General features: G+C 50.0%; 1 protein-coding gene across 2 annotated transcripts in view; it reads left to right on the top strand.

Moving 5' to 3' along the window:
• The first annotated feature begins 1,084 nt into the window (after positions 1 to 1,084).
• bcap31 (B cell receptor associated protein 31) overlaps positions 1,085 to 19,285 on the top strand; it is a 41,453-nt gene continuing 23,252 nt past the window's right edge. Inside the window, exons 1-3 of one of the 2 annotated variants that reach the window (XM_072246299.1) lie at positions 1,085 to 1,176; positions 11,402 to 11,511; positions 12,429 to 12,529. In XM_072246299.1, coding sequence (XP_072102400.1) covers positions 11,420 to 11,511; positions 12,429 to 12,529 — 193 coding nt within the window. In that variant the 5' untranslated portion in view covers positions 1,085 to 1,176; positions 11,402 to 11,419. Of the gene's footprint in view, positions 1,177 to 1,254; positions 1,994 to 11,401; positions 11,512 to 12,428; positions 12,530 to 19,285 lie in introns of those variants that run through there. The other variant, XM_072246298.1, reaches the window with a different exon arrangement.

Genomic DNA, 19,285 nt, shown 5'->3' with positions numbered 1-19,285 from the left:
AAACCTGACCGTGACCCCACCTTCACCCCGATCGTAAACCTGACCGTGACCCCACCTTCACCCCGATTGTAAACCTGACCGTGACCCACCTTCACCCCGATCCTAAACCTGACCGTGACCCCACCTTCACCCCGATCCTAAACCTGACCGTGACCCCACCTTCACCCCGATCCTAAACCTGACTGTGACCCCACCTTCACCCCGATCCTAAACTGACTGTCACCCCGCCTTCACCCCGATCCTAAACCTGACCGTGACCCCACCTTCACCCCGATTCTAAACTGACTGTCACCCCACCTTCACCCCGATCCTAAACCTGACCGTGACCCCACCTTCACCCCGATCCTAAACCTGAATCTGACCCCACCTTCACCCCGATCCTAAACCTGACCGTCACCCCACCTTCACCCCGATCCTAAACCTGAATCTGACCCCACCTTCACCCCAATCCTACACTGACCGTGACCCCACCTTCACCCTGATCCTAAACCTGACCGTGACCCCACCTTCACCCCGATCCTAAACCTGACCGTGACCCCACCTTCACCCCTGACCTAGAACCTAGCTGCACCTTGATTCTGACCCAAGCAGTACAGTCAACTCTGACCTCAAGTGGGGACCTTGCTCTCTCCGATGCTGCTGACAACCTGCTCCCGGTTTCTGACCCTGACCCTGACCCTGACCATGGCCTTGACTCTGTCCTTCATGAGGCTCCAGACCCTAGTACAGCCAATGAGGTGCCAACACCACCCAACCAATGAGATCCAGACACCTCCTAGCCAAAGCTGTCAATGAGAGGCAGATACCGCCCAAGCAACGATGCTACCAGCCAATGAGGGGAAGAACTCTCACTAGCCAATGAGAGTAGAAAATGATAGGAAGACCACCCCCAGCAAATGATGGTTACAGGCCAATGAGAAGCGGACATCTCCCAGCCGATGATGGCTACCAGCCAATAAGGGGCGACTCCTCTGAGTCAACGTTATCCAATTGCCGCAAACAGCAATTCAGACAGAGCCAATAGGACGCGAATGGGCACTTGGCAGCCAATGAATTATTGCTGTGTCTTAAACCCAACACTTTCCCTTTGAGGTGGAGGAATATGACGTCACTTCCTGGAAACAGGGTGAAAGGTCAGGAGCCAAAGGAAGTGGGTGTGCAGTCGTTTGTCTGCTGGTGAGAAGTGGGGGGTGGGGTCTGTCTTTGAAGTGTTTGTGTCTCGCTGTCTGTCCCCTCCCCGAGTGTGTGTGTGTGTCTCCCCTGACCCCCGAGTGTGTCTCGCTGTCTGTCCCCTCCCCGAGTGTGTGTGTGTGTCTCCCCTGACCCCCGAGTGTGTCTCGCTGTCTGTCCCCTCCCCGAGTGTGTGCGTCTCCCCTGACCCCCGAGTGTGTCTCGCTGTCTGTCCCCTCCCCGAGTGTGTGTGTGTCTCCCCTGACCCCTCCCCGAGTGTGTGTGTGTGTCTCCCCTGACCCCCGAGTGTGTCTCGCTGTCTGTCCCCTCCCCGAGTGTGTGCGTCTCCCCTGACCCCCGAGTGTGTCTCGCTGTCTGTCCCCTCCCCGAGTGTGTGCGTCTCCCCTGACCCCCGAGTGTGTCTCGCTGTCTGTCCCCTCCCCGAGTGTGTCTCGCTGTCTGTCCCCTCCCCGAGTGTGTGTCTCTCCCCTGACCCCTCCCCGAGTGTGTCTCGCTGTCTGTCCCCTCCCCGAGTGTGTGTGTGTCTCCCCTGACCCCTCCCCGAGTGTGTGTGTGTGTCTCCCCTGACCCCCGAGTGTGTCTCTCTGTCCCCATCGCCTAGTGTTTTCCTATTTGCTTAATTCGCAGCGCCGCTGGGCTGGAGTGTGCAGGAAATTCGCATGACAGTGGGGGATTTGGCTGTGTGTGGGAGTGGAATTAGACACGCCTGCGGTGTTTTCTCCAGAGGCAGCTTGGAGGTCTGTGGAGGAAGGCAGAGGGTCAGTGTGCGACCTGTGCCCCTTCGCAGTGGTGTCGGTAGCAGGTGTGTTTCAGAGAGCACGAAATGGGGGGTGTGTTCTGTGGGTGTCAGACGGGGAGCCTGCGCAGGCTGAGGATGCTGTCTCCCTCCCCTGGGTGTGGTGCTGGCATGTGCAGCCAGCGCATGAGCCTCGGGGCCACACGCACTGTCGCCGGGCAGCTGGGACCGCGGCTCTAAGTCAGCTCTGTTTTGCAGCACCTGGGCAGACAGGCGAGGCGAATGAGCTGAGGGCGTGGAGTACCTGGAATGAGTGGCGGCTCAATGTTCCAGGGTGTGAGAGGGGGACAGGGTGCTGTGGAGACACTGCTTTGAGCGGATGTTCTTGAGGCCATTTAGATAGAGGCGCTCTGGTCACCTGGGTAGGGCTATCTTGCTGATTGCCAGCCCTGTAGTCAGCAGGCACTTGGAGCAGACCTGTTGAGAGACTGCACGTAGTTTTGAGAACTGCAGGTTAGTGTTTATCAGGGATTCAGTTTCCCAGTATCGACTGGGCCACCGTGAGTGCGATGTGGTGGGACTTGTTTGTGCTGCATCCAGGAGTTTCCTGGTGCATTATACCGCGGAGTGTACTCGGGCAGGAGCTATACCAGCCCCACCCTTGGGGAACCAGGCAGGCTGGGGAACTGAAGTGGCAGTCTGGTGACCACCGGTGAAGACAGAATAGAGTAAAATCCTGAGCTGGATCAGGGCCAACAATACCAGTCCCCCTTCTAGGGAGCGAGAGTGAGGCCTCCATCGATCAGGGTCAACTGTGGACGTTGTGTCCTAGCTGTCTAGATGGAAATCCTGGGCAGTACGATAATGAGCTCTCCCTCTCCAAACACCTGAGGTGCCAAAGGAACGGCAGAGACTGATACAATTTGGCACCAGCAGCATCTCAGGAGTCAGGATTGAACTCAATTTAGGACTGCCTTAGGGACTTCAGCTCCGGATTTTTCCCTCAGGGTTTACTCCCAAAACCTTCCCTGTGCGTGGGTATAGCCACAAGGCAGTGGAGGTTTGAGATCAGAGGTTTCCCTCTCCTAGATGAGCTGCCAACCGTGACTGAATGAGCCCCATCTGCCCGAAGTGACTGGTTTTAAGCCTCCAGTAACCCGCCTGTGCCCCTTTCCCTGGAGCTAAGCCGCACACAAAGGCCAGGAGCTGCACTTGGTTGTCAGAGGCTAGTTCAGACGCACGCCTTTGGGAGCATTTAGTGAGTATAGGAGCTTATCTGCACTACCATCCCACAGTGATAACAGCCTTAAGGAATCTCACAGGAGAAGGTGGGCCAGAAAACTGAAGTTGCCGTCGGGATGCACTTTGGGTCCAGTGACCAGCATTCTACTAGTTTCAGAATAGTAATGGAGACAAACAGAACAGGATAAAGTCCTGAACTGGAACTGGGCCAACGTTGAGGGCATTGGGCAGGATTGGCAAAGGGATCAGAAGTTGGGAGAGTGAGCAGTTTCAAGTTCCTGGGTGTCAATATCTCTGAGGACCTAACCTGGATACAGTGCACTGGGACACATCAGTAATGCAACCTCGGGTCATTGGGTATTTCGGGTTTTTAATCATTAGACACCCTCTCCGAGGTGACCCAGCCAGGGTTGATCAGGCCCGGCTTATGTTTATCCCATGGAGCAAGGTAACGAGAGGTGTGTGATTTTTTTTTTTTTTTGTAATTTATTTTTTATTGAAGTTCATCAAACAGACATTTCCAGAATATGTATTTCAGATACTGTACATATATATCATATAATCGTATTTGTCACAAATCTCCAGATAATATTTATCTGAGGCACGTGGCCAAGTGGTTAAGGCATTCGTCTAGTGATCTGAAGGTCGTGCGTTCGAGCCCCAGCCGAGGCAGAGTGTTGTGTCCTTGAGCAAGGCACTTAACCACACATTGCTCTGCGTTGACACTGGTGCCAAGCTGTATGGGTCCTAATGCCCTTCCCTTGGACAACATCGGTGTCGTGGAGAGGGGAGACTTGCAGCATGGGCAACTGCCGGTCTTCCATACAACCTTGCCCAGGCCTGCGCCCTGGAGAGTGAAGACTTTCCAGGCGCAGATCCATGGTCTCGCAAGACTAACAGATGCCTTATATACACTTATAGAAAGGAGAGGAAAGAAAGAACAATCGAAAGAAGAAAACTATGTACAGAGTAGGGAGTGATTTTTTTTTTAACAACATATTCATTAACTTGTGAGAATAAAATCAGGCCTATGAGGTGTTATGTAGTTAAACCATTTTTCCCAATATGCATCAAATTGTTCCAACTTATGATTAACAGATGCTGTTATCGTCTCCATTTTGTAAACGTCCATTGTAATTTCTATTCATACGTTTAAAGTTGGGCTCTCCTGTGATAACCATTTCCTGGTAAAGGTCTTTTTTACCAGCCGCCAGCAGTATATTCATTAAATATTTATCTCTTCAACTATTCTTGAGGTATATACCCGAAATATATGGTCTTACTCTCTAAGGGTATTTCACATTTAGAGATGTCTTGTAGGGCATTATGTATACCACTCCAATAGTCTTTTATAATGGGGCATTCCCAGAAAATATACTAATGGTTTGCATTTTGATTTCCACAATTTCTCCAGCAAACAGGGAGGTTACGATCATAATGGGATTTCTGAGAGGGTGTAATAAAATATCCAGTTTTTCAAAACTTTTATCAAGTTTTTCCACCCGAACTCCCTCCATTTCTGTGAACTGGTACACTTCCATTGATACCTCCATATTATTGTCCAGTCTTCCTCAGATATTATTATCCCTCCTTCCTTCTCCCATTTTGTTTTATTGTATGAAGTTGAATGTGTTTTAAGATTTGACAATCCCTTATACACGTTTGAAATTATTCTACTACCGTTGTCTGAATTACATGCTTTTCTAAATAGCTCTATCAGACATGTACTTGCCTTGGTCACATTTTTAACCGTCTGATTAATGTACTGCGCATCTGTAAATACCGGTAGAAGTCTTGTTTTCTAATAAGTGTTTCTCTTTGAGCATTTCAAAACTGAACAGTGTTCCTTCTTTCATTATATTGCAAATAACTGTTATTCCTTTAGCTGTCCAGTCCTTAAATCCAGTTTATTCAGCGTAAAATCCAAGTCATATGGACACCATTTTAAGAATTGCAATGTGTCTCTCTAGTTTATATTCTTTTATAATAGTTCTCCGTATTTTAAGAGTCCATTTCACCCACGGGTTATCAGTAGTATTTATGTAACTTTGTAGATTGTTATCAGCCAAAATTGCTGTATGGGGATGGAAAGTATCCTCTCCTCAATGTTTTCCCATTGAGCGTCATATGATGGGTTGCACCAGCATATCACAGCTCTCAATTGTGCTGCAAAACTATAATCTCTAAGAGAAGGTAGGCCCCATCCCCCCCCCTTTTCCTTGGCTAACTGCAAAGTTTTGAGAAGAACCCGAGGCCTTTTACCTTGCCATACATATCTTGATGGCATCTTGTTCCGTTCATTGAATTGATTTTGGTTAATCTCTGTTGGTAGGGTCTGAAAGAGATATAGTAGTGTGGGCAGTATATTCATTTCAATAGATTCAATCCTTGAACTGAGACCAAGAAAAGGAATTAGGTTCCACCTTGTTATATCTTCCTTAATTTTTTTATATATAGGCTGATAATTGCATTCTGATGATTTTGCCAAATCTTTTGGCATAATGATGCCCAAATATTTGACAGACTCTGTTTGCCATGCCCAAGGATATCTACTTTCAATTTCTCTTGGTGGGCTATAGTTATATGAAAGTAGTTGGGTTTTGTCTATGTTGATCTTGTATCCTGACAATTGGCATATTGTTCAAAGGATTGCATCAATTTACTTAGAGTATGTTGGTTGCCGAAGATAGATCAAAATGTCATCTGCGTAACAGGCCAATTTATGCTCTGTCCCTTTAATAGTAATTCCCCTGATATCTTCATTTTGTCTGATATATTGAGCTAATGTTTCCAGATATAATGGGAAGAGTAGCGGTAACCATGCACAACCTTGTCTCATGCCCCTTTCTAGGGTAAAACTATTAGATAAATATCCATTGATTTTAATCCTGGCAGTAGGATTGTTGTATAGTGCCTGTATAGTTTTAGTAATTGTGTCACGTAGACCAAATCTATGTAAAACTCTGTAAAGAAAATTCCAAATAACCTAATCAAATGCCTTTTCAGCGTCCACACTTATCAATATTGCTTCAATTTCATTTTTTTATATGATTCACAATGTGAAGTGTCCTTCATATATTGTCTTGTGTTTGGCGTTTTGTATAAAACCAGTCTGATCATTATGTATCAGTGTGGGTAGAACCCCTTCTAATCGTTTGGCCATGATGGAGGTAAATAATCTATAATCCACATTAAGAACAGATGTTGGTCTAAATGACCCACATTCCATTTTATCTTTCCCTTCTTTCGGTATTGCTGAGATTATCGCCTCCTTCCAGCTGGGTGGCATTTGTGCCTTTCTTAGAGCCCAGTTCAGTGTGGGGAGTAAAACAGGAATTAACTCATTTCTAAACTCTTTATACCACTCTGCCGTATATCCATCTGATCCTGGAGACTTGCCTAATTTAGGCCTACTAATTGCAGTTTCTAGTTCAGCTTCAGTTCTGTCAGCAGTCTTCGTTCTATTTTGTTCTTTGCTTAAAGTGGGTAACTGTAAGGAATTCAGGAAGGTGTCAATTTGGGTTATGCTTTCCCCTGGAACTTTGGAATATAGGGTTTTGTAAAACATTAAGAGGCGTGTAATTCTGAGGGTAATTATATTCTTAGACATCATTACCTGGCATCTGTATGCCTGGGATTGCATGGGTTAAATTGACAGTGTTTACTGGGGATTCTGAGTTTAGTAGTGACTTGTTTTCTTTGGACCCAGCTTGGATTTAACTTACTGGTTACCCTCTCGCCTGTTGGGTATCTCAGCTTTTTTTACTGGCATCTCGTGGACCAGGAGAATGAAGAGCGTGTCACCGTAAGGTTGAGATTACTCGGGCAGTGGGTGAATCAGCTCTCTTGTGCTTCTTGACCTTGGCACTTGAGATTCAGTTTTACGCAACCCTGCCACTTTGATCTGGCCCACGCCTTCATTAACCAGGTCCAACACTTGCCTTTATTGGATCTTGCCCCTCCTTACCCAAGTCATAGGTTTGGTGGGGGTGTGTGCCTCCTTGCACCTTAGGATTAGGTTTGAGGGTAGGGCTGGCGGATGGATATGTTGGGTTGGGAGAGATCAGGTTGTGGAGTTTTGTGGGGTGAGCATGTCGGGCTCTGGTGGATAAAGTAGTGTTGTGGCTGCCGGTTTGTGGGTGTGTGGCCAGGGTTAATTGGGGTGCGCCTTGGTTTAGTGGTGGTGTGTGCCCCCTTGGACCTTCGGATTAGGTTTGAGGGTAGGAATGGCAGATGTACATGTGGGGCTGGGAGAGGTAAGGTTGTGGAGTCTTGTGGGGTGAGGTATGGGATGCTATGGCGGATAGGGTAGTGTGTTGGAGCCAGTTTAATCTGGCCCATGCCTGTCATTGTCGTGGTCCGACACCACGTGGTTTATTGATGCAGCTATAAAGAAGGCAGGACAGCAGCTATATTTCATTAGCAGTTTGGTTTGCCAAGTAAGACACTCAAACTTCTACAGGGGCACCATGGAGAGCATCCTGACAGGCTGCATCACCGTCTGCTCTGGGGGGAGGTGGCTGGGCTACTGCACAGGATTAAAATAATTTGTGGAGTTACTCAGCCCCATCATGGGTGCCAGCCTCCATAGTATCCAGGACCTCTTCAAGGAGCGGCGCTATAGGGAGGCAGCGTCCATCACTAAGGACCCCACCACCCAGGACATACCCTCTTCTCATTGTTGCTGTCGGAAAGGAGGGACAGGAGCCTTGAGGCGCACACTCAACGATTCAGGAAGATCAGCTTCCCCTCTGCCGTACCGTTCCTAAATGCATATTGACCCTTGCACACTACCTCACTACTTTGTATGTTTGTTATTTTGCACTACTTGTCTTAACTTAACTCTTTAAAATATATATATATATTTAATATAACTCAGTTTTTTATTTACATTCATTCATCATGTATTTCATTGTACTGCTGCCGTAAAGTTGACATTTCAAGACGTGCTGATGATATTAACTCTGATTTTGAATCTGAAGGAAAAGTTTGAAGTTGGGGGGCTTTTCAAAGGGTCATATCAAGAGGCCAGGTGTGTCATATTCCTTTTGGGCTGAATGGTAGACATAACAAGTTCAGTGGATCCTGGCTGATAAGAGGAAAAAGAAGGAATCTTGCTTTGTGTTTCGGCAGCTGGGTACAAATTAATTCTTCACTGAACATAGTTCAGGAGCAGGCTTAAATCAGGAAGGCAAAAAGTGGGTATGAAATGATCAGGAGGGCAACGTTTTTTTAAAAAGAAGTTCTTCGGGTATATTAACACTAAAGGGTGACTAGGGAGAGACCAGGTCCTCTTAAAGACCATCAGGGCTCCCTTTGTGTGGAGCAGCAGGAGATGGCTGAGACTTTTTAATGTCCATTTCTTCCTGCTGTTCCTGGGTACTGATGAAATGAGGGTAGTAGGTAGTGATGTCTTGGATGCATGTCGTGGGAAAGGAGGTGTTTGTGGCCTTGAAGTGCGTTAAGGTGGGGAGATCTCCAGGGGCCCGACCTGTCGTAGGAAAGTGGCATCCATCATTCAGGGATCCCTGCCACCCAGGCCAGGCTCCCTTCGTGCTGCTGCCATCAGGTAGAAGGTACTGGAGCCTCAGGACTCACACCACCAGGTCCAAGAACAGTTACTGCCCCTCAACCGTCAGGATCTTGAACTGAGTGGGATAGCTACACTCATTTTTCCCATCATTGGAATGTTGTCACAACCAATGATCTCATCTTGTTATCTCTTCTCATTATTTCATGTTGGTACATTTTGTCATCTTCTGCACTCTGGTTGACCTTTCATTGCTCCTGTTAGAGTTGCTGTTCTATAGATTTGCTGACTATGCCTGCAGGAAAATGAATCTTGGGGTTGTATATGTTCCTTGATAATAAATTTCTGTGCACCCTCCTGAAGAAATCACAAGGGCCCTTGTAGGAATGCTTGCTTCACTGTTGACCACTGGTGAAGTTCTGGAAGACTGATCTGTGGGTGGCGAATGTTTAATTGTTCCAAGAATGCTAACAGGAAACTGCAGGCAAGTGAGACTGGGGGTATCGTGAGGGACGACGTCAGCCCTCACTTGGATAGATTAGCAGCAGTCAGGGCGGATTGTGTATCTGACGATCTCCGTTCCCCCTGCGCTGCGCAGTAACTGAAATGTTCCCGCACGCGTAGCCTTTGTTGCGTCACAGCTGGAAGTTACTCATACAATAAAATTTTGAAATTGTGAGAAATTCAAAGGGAACATGAGGGGAAACTATTCCACTCAGAGGATGATGAGGGTGTGGAACATACTGCTTGTGGAAGTGGTGCATGCAGGTTTCAGTTCAGTGTTTTAAGAGAAGTTCGGATGGCTACGTGGATGGTGGGGGTATGGAGGACTGTGGTCCCGGTGGAGTTCAATAGGAGTAGGCAGTTTAAATGGTTCAGCGTGGACCAGCTGGGCCAAGATGTGTAAAACCACAGGGGGTATGGATAAGGTGGATTTTCTCCAGGGGTGGGGAGCCTAGATCGAGATGCAGGTCAGTGGTCAGAGGGAGGAGATTTACAGGAGACCTGAGAGGTAACTTCGTTGTGCGGAAGGGAGAGGTTACCTGGAAGCAGCTGCTGGAGAAAGTGGTCGAGGCAGCGACAGGTGCAACATTCAAGGGGCATTTGGATAGATCCATGGAAGGGAGAGGCTTGTGTGTGGGGGGGGGGGAGTGTTATGGGCAACAGGGACTAGCAGTTAGGATGCTGTGCTCAGCACGGACCAGTTGGGTCAGAGGGCCTGATCCCATGCTGTCTGACTCTTTAGTCATTATGTCATTATTGTACAAGTTGTTAGTGAGGACTGTGTACAGTTTTTCTCACCCCATTATAGGAAAAATGACCATTCCATCACACACTCCTGGGGTCAGACAGAGTGACTCCCTCCACACTGTCCCATCACACACTCCCGGGGTCAGACACAGAGTGAATCTCCCTCCACACCGTCCCATCACACACTCCCGGGGTCAGACACAGAGTGAAGCTCCCTCCACACCGTCCCATCACACACTCCCGGGGTCAGACACAGAGTGAAGCTCCCTCCACACTGTCCCATCACACACTCCCAGGGTCAGACACAGAGTGAAGCTCCCTCCACACCGTCCCATCACACACTCCCGGGGTCAGACAGAGTGAAGCTCCCTCCATACCATCCCATCACACGCTCCTGGGGTCAGACACAGTGAAGCTCCCTCCATACCATCCCATCACACGCTCCTGGGGTCAGACACAGTGAAGCTCCCTCCATACCATCCCATCACACACTCCTGGGGTCAGACACAGAGTGAAGCTCCCTCCACACCGTCCCATCACACACTCCCGGGGTCAGACACAGAGTGAAGCTCCCTCCACACCGTCCCATCACACACTCCCGGGGTCAGACAGAGTGAAGCTCCCTCCATACCATCCCATCACACGCTCCTGGGGTCAGACACAGTGAAGCTCCCTCCATACCATCCCATCACACACTCCTGGGGTCAGACACAGTGAAGCTCCCTCCACACCGTCCCATCACACACTCCCGGGGTCAGACACAGAGTGAAACTCCCTCCACACCGTCCCATCACACGCTCCTGGGGTCAGACACAGAGTGAAGCTCCCTCCATACCATCCCATCACACGCTCCTGGGGTCAGACACAGTGAAGCTCCCTCCATACCGTCCCATCACACGCTCCTGGGGTCAGACACAGTGGAGCTCCCTCCACACCGTCCCATCACACGCTCCTGGGGTCAGACACAGAGTGAAGCTCCCTCCATACCATCCCATCACACGCTCCTGGGGTCAGCCACAGTGAAGCTCCCTCCATACCATCCCATCACACGCTCCTGGGGTCAGACACAGTGAAGCTCCCTCCATACCATCCCATCACACGCTCCTGGGGTCAGACACAGTGAAGCTCCCACCACACCGTCCCATCACGCACTCCCGGGGTCAGACACAGAGTGAAGCTCCCTCCACACTGTCCCATCACACACTCCCGGGGTCAGAAACAGAGTGAAGCTCCCTCCATACCATCCCATCACACGCTCCTGGGGTCAGACACAGTGAAGTTCCCTCCGTACCTTTCCATCTCACACCATGGGACTGGGGACAAGCAGCCTGTTTTTGTCAGCATCATGCCCTTCTCTGATCTTCAGACTGGGCTGAGGGTGGTACAGACATGGAGGGGCGAGCAGTGACTGTGTGGATTGCCCTAACTCTCTCTCTCTCTGCTCTGCGCAGTGCGTGGCCGGGGTCAGCATGAGTCTGCAGTGGACAGCGGTGGCGGGCTTCCTGTACGCAGAGGTGTTTGCCCTGCTGCTGATGTGCATCCCGTTCATTTCGGCAAAGCAGTGAGTTCTTTGTGTCTCCCACCCTCCTTTCGACCTTTCGTGCATCCCATCCTGGTGGCGTACTGGGGATAGCCATTCCCTCTCAGCCCGAGAGGCACGGTGGGGGAGCGGTTAGCGCCTGGCTTTACGGTGTCTGTAAGGAGTTTGTATGGTCTCCCTCAAGACCACGGTGGGATTTCCTGTGGCTGCTCCAGTTTCCTCTCGCGTTGGGGTCAGTGCAGGGGTTCCAACCTTTTTTTTTATGCCGTGGAGCCTTGCCATTAACTGAGGGGTCTGTAGACCACAGATTGGGAACCCGTGGGTTAGTGAGTTGTGGGGATGCTATGTTGGCACCAGAAACACTTGTGGGCTGCCCCCAGCGAATCCTCGGGCTGGGGTTGTTGATGCAAACATTGCATCTCACTCTTCACTTCAATGTTTCAATGTACACACGACACATGAATTTTATCTTTAGTGACCTGGGTTCAATTCCCACCTCCTGCCCTGTCCGTGCATTTTGCAGGTTCTCTCTGAACGCGTTTTCCCCTCCTGTGAGATTCCGTCTCCTCCCACATCCCCGTTGCGTGTGAGGTCGCTGTGCACTGTCCTTGCTGTGAAGTGAGCCGTGGAATCTTTGGTGGTATGGAGTTTTCAGGGAATGAAATGGAATGAGTGTAAAATGTCTGGTTAGGGTCAGCATGGACTTGGATGGGCCAAAAGGCCTGCTCCCTTGTAAGGAGAAGTTGAGTTTGTATCGTCTCTTAAGCTCCTCAGTGAGATTAGCTTCTAGCTCGTCCACCCTCCCCACCCCTGATTCAGAAGCTGTCCACGGCAATTGATGAGGGAATCCCACTGGGAATTCTGTGTCCGGAACGTTGAGCCTCTTCCCGAGGTCGTGCCACCCATTTGCTGATGTGGCTGGCTTTCTCTCCTTGCAGATGGCAAAGGCTCTTCCGATCCAGCCTCTTCACCCTGGCGGTGTCGTATGGAAACAAGTTCTTCTTCTTCCTGATCGCATTGCTGATCTTCCTGCTGTTCGGTAAGTGCTGATGTGCAGGCCGGTGTGTGCTGGCAGTGAGTGATGAGCAGTGGTATACAGAGTGTCCCTGCGGATCCCAGCAATTGTTCCTTGCCAGCAGTTTAGGCACCTTACTACCTTCCACCCCTCGGCCAGAGGACGCACACAATCTAAGACATCCCCACATTATACATTACATAAGTCCCTAAAAACCCCATGGTTTACTCATTAGCATACGTTTACAGCGGAGCAAAATGAAAGCCAATATTATTACCCCTATTGTCAGGCCCCAGTAGACCAATGATTATTCCAAAGGGCCACCAGTCTCCAGGAGTGTAATAATCATCATGTTGTTCCCCACCCTTGTGAATCTTCCCATTGTCCTTTGAATGTGGCCAGCCAGGTTTGTGATATTATCTGAGCTGTCGGGAATATAGGTCACTCTTGGTCAATTAATGCACCCGTACCCCCTTTCATAGCCACGGTGAAGTCTGTGGCTATCCGGTTCTGCAGGGCTACTGTCCGGACAGCTCCTAATTCTGACGGCTACTCTGCGGTCGGCTACTAATTGAGCCATTCTTCTGAGAGCTCAGTGAGGGCTTCTTTAACCTCGCTGTTTGCAAGAGCTTCTATGGCCAAGGCCAAATTAATCAGCCGTCACCAGGGAAGGCTATTAAAGGTTTAAAGGTACAATTTAATGTTAGAGAAATATATACAATATACATCCTGAAATGCTTTTTCTTCCCAACCATCCACGAAAACAGAGGAGTGCCCCCAAGAATGAATGACAGTTAAATGTTAGAACCATCAAAGTCACCCTCCCAGCTCCCCTCCCTCCTGCGTGCAAGTGGCAGCAAGCAACAATCCCCCTCCCCCCACCGGCTAAAATGAAGTGCACCCGCTACCAGCACCCAAAGGCGCAGTTACCCCAAAGACTACATTGTTTTCCCGATAATTTGACGTGCTGCAGGCTCTCTCTCTCCTAATAAGGGAGAAAGAGGTGACTCTGTTTTCCAACAAGCGGGGAGACATAACAAACAACTTGCTGGTTTACGGTGTTAAAAGTCCGTTGCATGGCTTTTTCCAAGCTCTGTGCCTGAAGATCGCAAAGATCCTGTGTCCCCAGGCACACAGCAGATGTTCCGACTCCCCCAACGACACACGGATCTTCTGTGGTGACACCGACCTTTGATTCGCCCGTCTCCAGTTCCTCGAGATCCCAGGCTCCTGAATTCAAGTCAAAATCTTTGGTCAAGTGTTTGGCATGCCGAATAGCGGCTGATTGTGGAACCCTGCCAGCGGGTCCATTCCCGCAAAGAACTGTAGTCAGCGTGTAACTCCAGGTCAGGGTCTTGAAAAGAACCCTGAAAGGGAAAAATTAAGGATGGAAATAGAACTGTTTTTGAAGATGCAAGCAAAGGCATCGCAGTTGGGCGCCATAACTACTTCATCACCCAAAACCTTTTGACCTGAGTGATGGCTGTCTTACTCAGGTCAGGTGGGGGTTCTTCCTCCGGTGCTGCATGTGGGATACTACATACGCCAAATATTAGCACCCTCTCCAGGGTTTAGAGTCTGGCCCTGAGGCCCACAGGTTGCCCGGCACTCCAGGAAGCCAGAGGTACACTTCCTTTCGCATACCCAGTAGGTACCATCGGCTGGAGCACGAGTACACGAGCTATCACTGGTGATGGACCTTTATCTCCTTGCCTGCCCATGGCCTCCCTCTGGTGCTCCTCCCCCTTTTTCTTTCTTCCATGGCCTTCTCTCCTCTTCTATCAGACTTCCCCCTTCTCCAGCCCCATATCTCTTTCACCAATCAACTTCCCAGCTCTTTACTCCATCCCTCCCCCTCCTGGTTTCATCTATCACCTTGTGTTTCTCTCTCCCCTCCCTCCCCACCTTTTAAATCTACTCCTCAGCTTTTTATTTTCTCCAGTCCTGCCGAAGCGTCTCAGCCTAAAACATCGACTGTTCACTCTTTTCCATAGACGCTGCCTGGCCTGCTGAGCTCCTCCGGCATTTTGTGTCTGTTGCAGAGACAACACCTTGGATACTCTGCACCCAGGTCTCCCTTCCGCCGCACCCCACACATTTCATCCCAGCAGTTGTTCCCTGCGCTCTCTGGCTGACATATTAGGATTCTTCCTACACGGCGTAAATGGATTCACGTTACCTGGTTGACCTTTAACACCCTTTTATTGTTTCTGGTTCAGGGTTACAATGCACATTGTTCTATGTTTTCTGACCCACACCACCACCCCCCACCCCCGTCCCAGCTGTGTATATTTGCTCCTTTTAACTCTGAAACTCTGACCGGTCCGAACCAGTCAAACAGAGTCTGGGATTTCAGATTGCTTCTTTGCTAGGCCTTATCACTTTGCACAACAAGTAGCTACTTGTCTGAGAATGGTCTCCAGTGTAGCAGAGGTCTTTACCTGAAGCGCCTTGTGTTCACATTCAGTTACTCTGATTAGATCACTTCAGAGCAAGGATCAGTTCAGAGTCCACAAGATGTGGGAGTGGTGGGGGGACTGCAAGGGCAGTCTCAGAAAATGGGCATCTGCCTCCCTCTGTCCTGCAGCCAGTTGAGTTCGACACTTTCTATCATATTTCAAATGTGCCAGGGCCTACAGGTCAGTGTCTGGCCTTCCTGCTGTTCAGTAAGTGCTGGACGGCGGGTGCTGAGCCGAGCAGCGGTGTATCACGTGTCAAACAGGCGCGAGCCTCTCTCCTGGCGGGGGGGGGGAGGTGGTTCAGAAACTGAACGTCTGGCTGGGCAGTACATGCTGAGCAACATTGTCCCCAGTGCCCTCCATGAGTCTCTCCCCTGGGCGAGGTTCAGGAACTGAACGTCTGGCTGGGCAGTACGTGCTGAGCAACATTGTCCCCAGTGCCCTCCATGAGTCTCTCCCCTGGGGGAGGTTCAGGAACTGAACGTCTGGCTGGGCAGTACGTGCTGAGCAACATTGTCCCCAGTGCCCTCCATGAGCCTCTCCCCTGGGGGAGGTTCAGGAACTGAACGTCTGGCTGGGCAGTACGTGCTGAGCAACATTGTCCCCAGTGCCCTCCATGAGTCTCTCCCCTGGGCGAGGTTCAGGAACTGAACGTCTGGCTGGGCAGTACATGCTGAGCAACATTGTCCCCAGTGCCCTCCATGAGTCTCTCCCCTGGGGGAGGTTCAGGAACTGAACGTCTGGCTGGGCAGTACGTGCTGAGCAACATTGTCCCCAGTGCCCTCCATGAGTCTCTCCCCTGGGGGAGAGGAAAGGGGTTGGGGGAGGTTCAGGAACTGAATGTCTGGCTGGGCAGTACGTGCTGAGCAACATTGTCCCCAGTGCTCTCCATGAGTCTCTCCCCTGGGGGGGGAAGGGGTTGGGAGAGGTTTGGGAATTGAACGTCTGGCTGGGCAGTACGTGCTGAGCAACAGTGTGCCCAGTGCCCCCCACGAGTCTCTCTCCTGGGGGGGATGGGGTGGTGGGGGGGTTCAGAAACTGAACTTCCAGCTGGGCAGTACATGCTGAGCAACAGTGTGCCCAGTGCCCCCCACGAGACTCTCTCCTGGCAGGCCAGTTTTAATTTGGCCTTTTGCCACCAAATGATCCCCGAGCTGTAAGTGCTGGCAGTTCTGAAGTTTGGTGCTCCCAGTTGGAGACTTGGCAGTGGTTGCTATTGTTCACTGTTCATTACACTCTATCTATATGGGACTCTGGTCAGATCCCACTTGGAGTACTGTGCTCAGTTCTGGTCACCTCACTACAGGAAGGACGTGGCAACCATAGAAAGGGTGCAGAGGAGATTTCCAAGGATGTTTCCTGGATTGGGGAGCATGCCTTATGAGAATAGGTTGAGTGAACTCGGCCTTTTCTCCTTGGAGCGACGGAGGATGAGAGCTGACCTGATAGAGGTGTATAAGATGATGAGAGGTATTGATCGTGTGGATAGTCAGAGGCTTTTTCCCAGGGCTGAAATGGTTGCCACAAGAGGGCACAGTTTTAAGGTGCTTAGAACTAGGCACAGAGGAGATGTCAGGGGTAAGTTTTTTACGCAGAGAGTGGTAAGTGCGTGGAATGGGCTGCCGGCAACGGTGGTGGAGGCGGATGCGATAGGGTCTTTTAAGAGACTCCTGGATAGGTACATGGAGCTTAGTAAAATAGAGGGCTATGGGTAAGCCTAGTAATTTCTAAGATAGGGACATGTTCAGCACAGCTTTGTGGGCTGAAGGGCCTGTATTGTGCTGTAGGTTTTCTGTTTTTGTTTTCTATCTGCACTCCTTCAGTCCTTTCCCAACCCCCCGACATCGTCTGCAGGGCTCAGTGGGTAGAGCCCAGGTTCGATTCCCACCTCTACCGCTGTGTGGGGTTGTGACCTTTTCCCCATGTCCACGTGGGTTTCTGCTTGGTGCTCCACTCCTCTCCCACAATGTGTAGGGGTCAGTGAGCTAATCGGCCACTGTAAGTCCCCCCACCCCCCATCTCTCCCACCTGTAGATGAGGGGACAGTTAATGGGACAGTGTTGGGGGCGGGGGGGGGGAATAAAATGTGTTGGATGTGAAGCAGTTCAAAGGTTCATTTATTATCAAAGTATACAACTCTGAAATTCCTCTTCTCTGGAAACGAGAGAAAAGAGAGATCAGCAACCCTCAAATCCCACCTCCAACACACAAAAAAAACCAGCAAAAGGGATTTGGCACATCGATCCCCAAATCCCTCCTCCTGCACAGAAAATGAACAAAACGGAACGGGTACATTGACACCCCCTGAAGGAGAAAAAAAAAAAATCCCCCCTCCTGCTCAAAACAATTTCACTGCAACAACACTGTCACTTTTACATTTTCCGTAACGTCTGCACATCTGCTCCCTCATTTCCCAGCGACGACAGGGTGGTGCATCGTATTTTATTCTCGTGATACAGGCCACCCAGCCGTCCCCGATTTAATCCTAGTCTAATCTCAGGACAATTTACAATGACCAATTAACCTGCTAATTGGTACGTCTGGATGGTTGGGAGGAAATCGGAGCTCCAGAGAAAACTTGTACACACACGGGAAGAACTTTTTCTTTTCTCAGAGGACACTGGAATTGAACTCTGAACCCTGATGCCCTGAGCTGTAATAGCATTGCGCTAACCTCCTACACTATCCAGAGTATAATCGCAGCAGAATTACTGAGCTTTCTAATAAGACCGTAAAACACAGGAGCAGAATTAGGCCACTCAGCCCATCGAGTCTGCTCTGCTATTTCATCATGGCTGATTTATTATGCTTCTCAACCCCATTCTGCTTCTCCCTGTAACCGCTGATACCCTGGTTCCTAAGCTCTACTCACACTGCCTCTGTGGATGTGTCCTCTCTAAACGCAGCAGTAATATTCTCCCAGTATGGCCTCTCTGTGAATTACAGACTGTTTTAAGGAACTTGTGTGCACCGTGAAGCACAAATCTACGTCTCTTGCACTAAGGCCACAGTTAATAATGGGGAAGTGACATTCTCCCACTACAACAAACCTGTTTTTTCTACATCATTCCATGATCTGTCTACGTCTCATTCCTGTGTTCTCTGCTGGCTATCGGGAGGTTGGTTGTCCAACCCAAAAGCAGCTGCTCGTTCAGTCACTATATGCCGATCTTTCGTGACCATGATTGTTCTTGGCAAATGTTCCTACAGAAGTGGTTTGCCATTGCCTTCTTCTGGGGAGTGTCTTTACAAGACGGGTGACCCCCAGCCATTATCGATTCACTTCAGAGATTGTCTGCCTGGCATCAGTGGTTGCATAACCAGGACTTGTGATATTCACCAGCCGCTCGTACGACCATCCACCACCTGCTCCCATGGCTTCACGCGACCCTGATCGGTGGGGTGGTGGGGTGCCCAAGTGTGACTGCAGGCTAGCGGAAGGAGGGAGCTCCTTGCACCTCCTGTAGTACCCCCACCTTGACACCCTAAAATTCTGATGTGGGCCTCTATTGTGGACAGTGTGGGAAGGGGGCAGGGAGGGAGCATGAAGCACCAGAGAGACGTTCTGTAAATGATCAATTCTTTGAAATCAAATGACCTTGTCTGGTGTCTCAGGTCTGTGTCTGCACCCACGCTGACCCTCACCCTGGCACTCCTTTTGTCACCTCTCCCACACCTCCACCATCCCCAACATCCTTTGCTCCCGGCAGATTTGCAAACGCTCTGTTCTGTGTTGACAAATGCAGTACTGTCCAGAGGTCTTCTGCACCCTTGTTGTATTGTGCTGAAGACTTTTACGCAGCACAGGTGAGAAAAGGGATGAGTTGGAGTAAATTATGACCTTACTAGACAGGAGCTAATTGGGAGAGCTCCACAGTTGCTAATCAGACCTCAGGACTGGCACATTCCAGTAAAGAGGAAGCACGGGGCATGGAGCTCGCCACCGTACATCTGTAGAAATTTGCAAAAGTCTTTGACGTGCCAAATCTCCTCAGACTCCTCATGTTCATGATTGCATCAGTGTGCTGGGCCCAGGATGGATGAATCGTGACGTCGATGCCCTCAAATGTGGAAACTGTTCACCTCTGCACTGCCGAGCCTCGATGCGGACTGATGTGTGTTCCCTCGGCTTCTCTTTCCTGAAGTCCACAATCCGTTCCTTGCTCTTACTGATGCTGAGTGTAAGGTTGCTGTTGCGACACCACTCAACCAGCCCGTCTAGCTCTCTCTTGTACGTCTTGTTGCCATCTGAGATCCTACCAGCAACATGTGGGCAGTGCCCAGCTACAGTCACGAATGCGGATGCAGAGAAGCTGTCGGC

The sequence above is a fragment of the Mobula birostris genome, chromosome 29 (genome assembly GCF_030028105.1).
Source record: "Mobula birostris isolate sMobBir1 chromosome 29, sMobBir1.hap1, whole genome shotgun sequence".
NCBI lineage: Eukaryota > Metazoa > Chordata > Chondrichthyes > Myliobatiformes > Myliobatidae > Mobula > Mobula birostris.
Note: the sequence above shows the minus strand (reverse complement) of the source record. Positions and strands in the feature narration are given on the sequence as shown.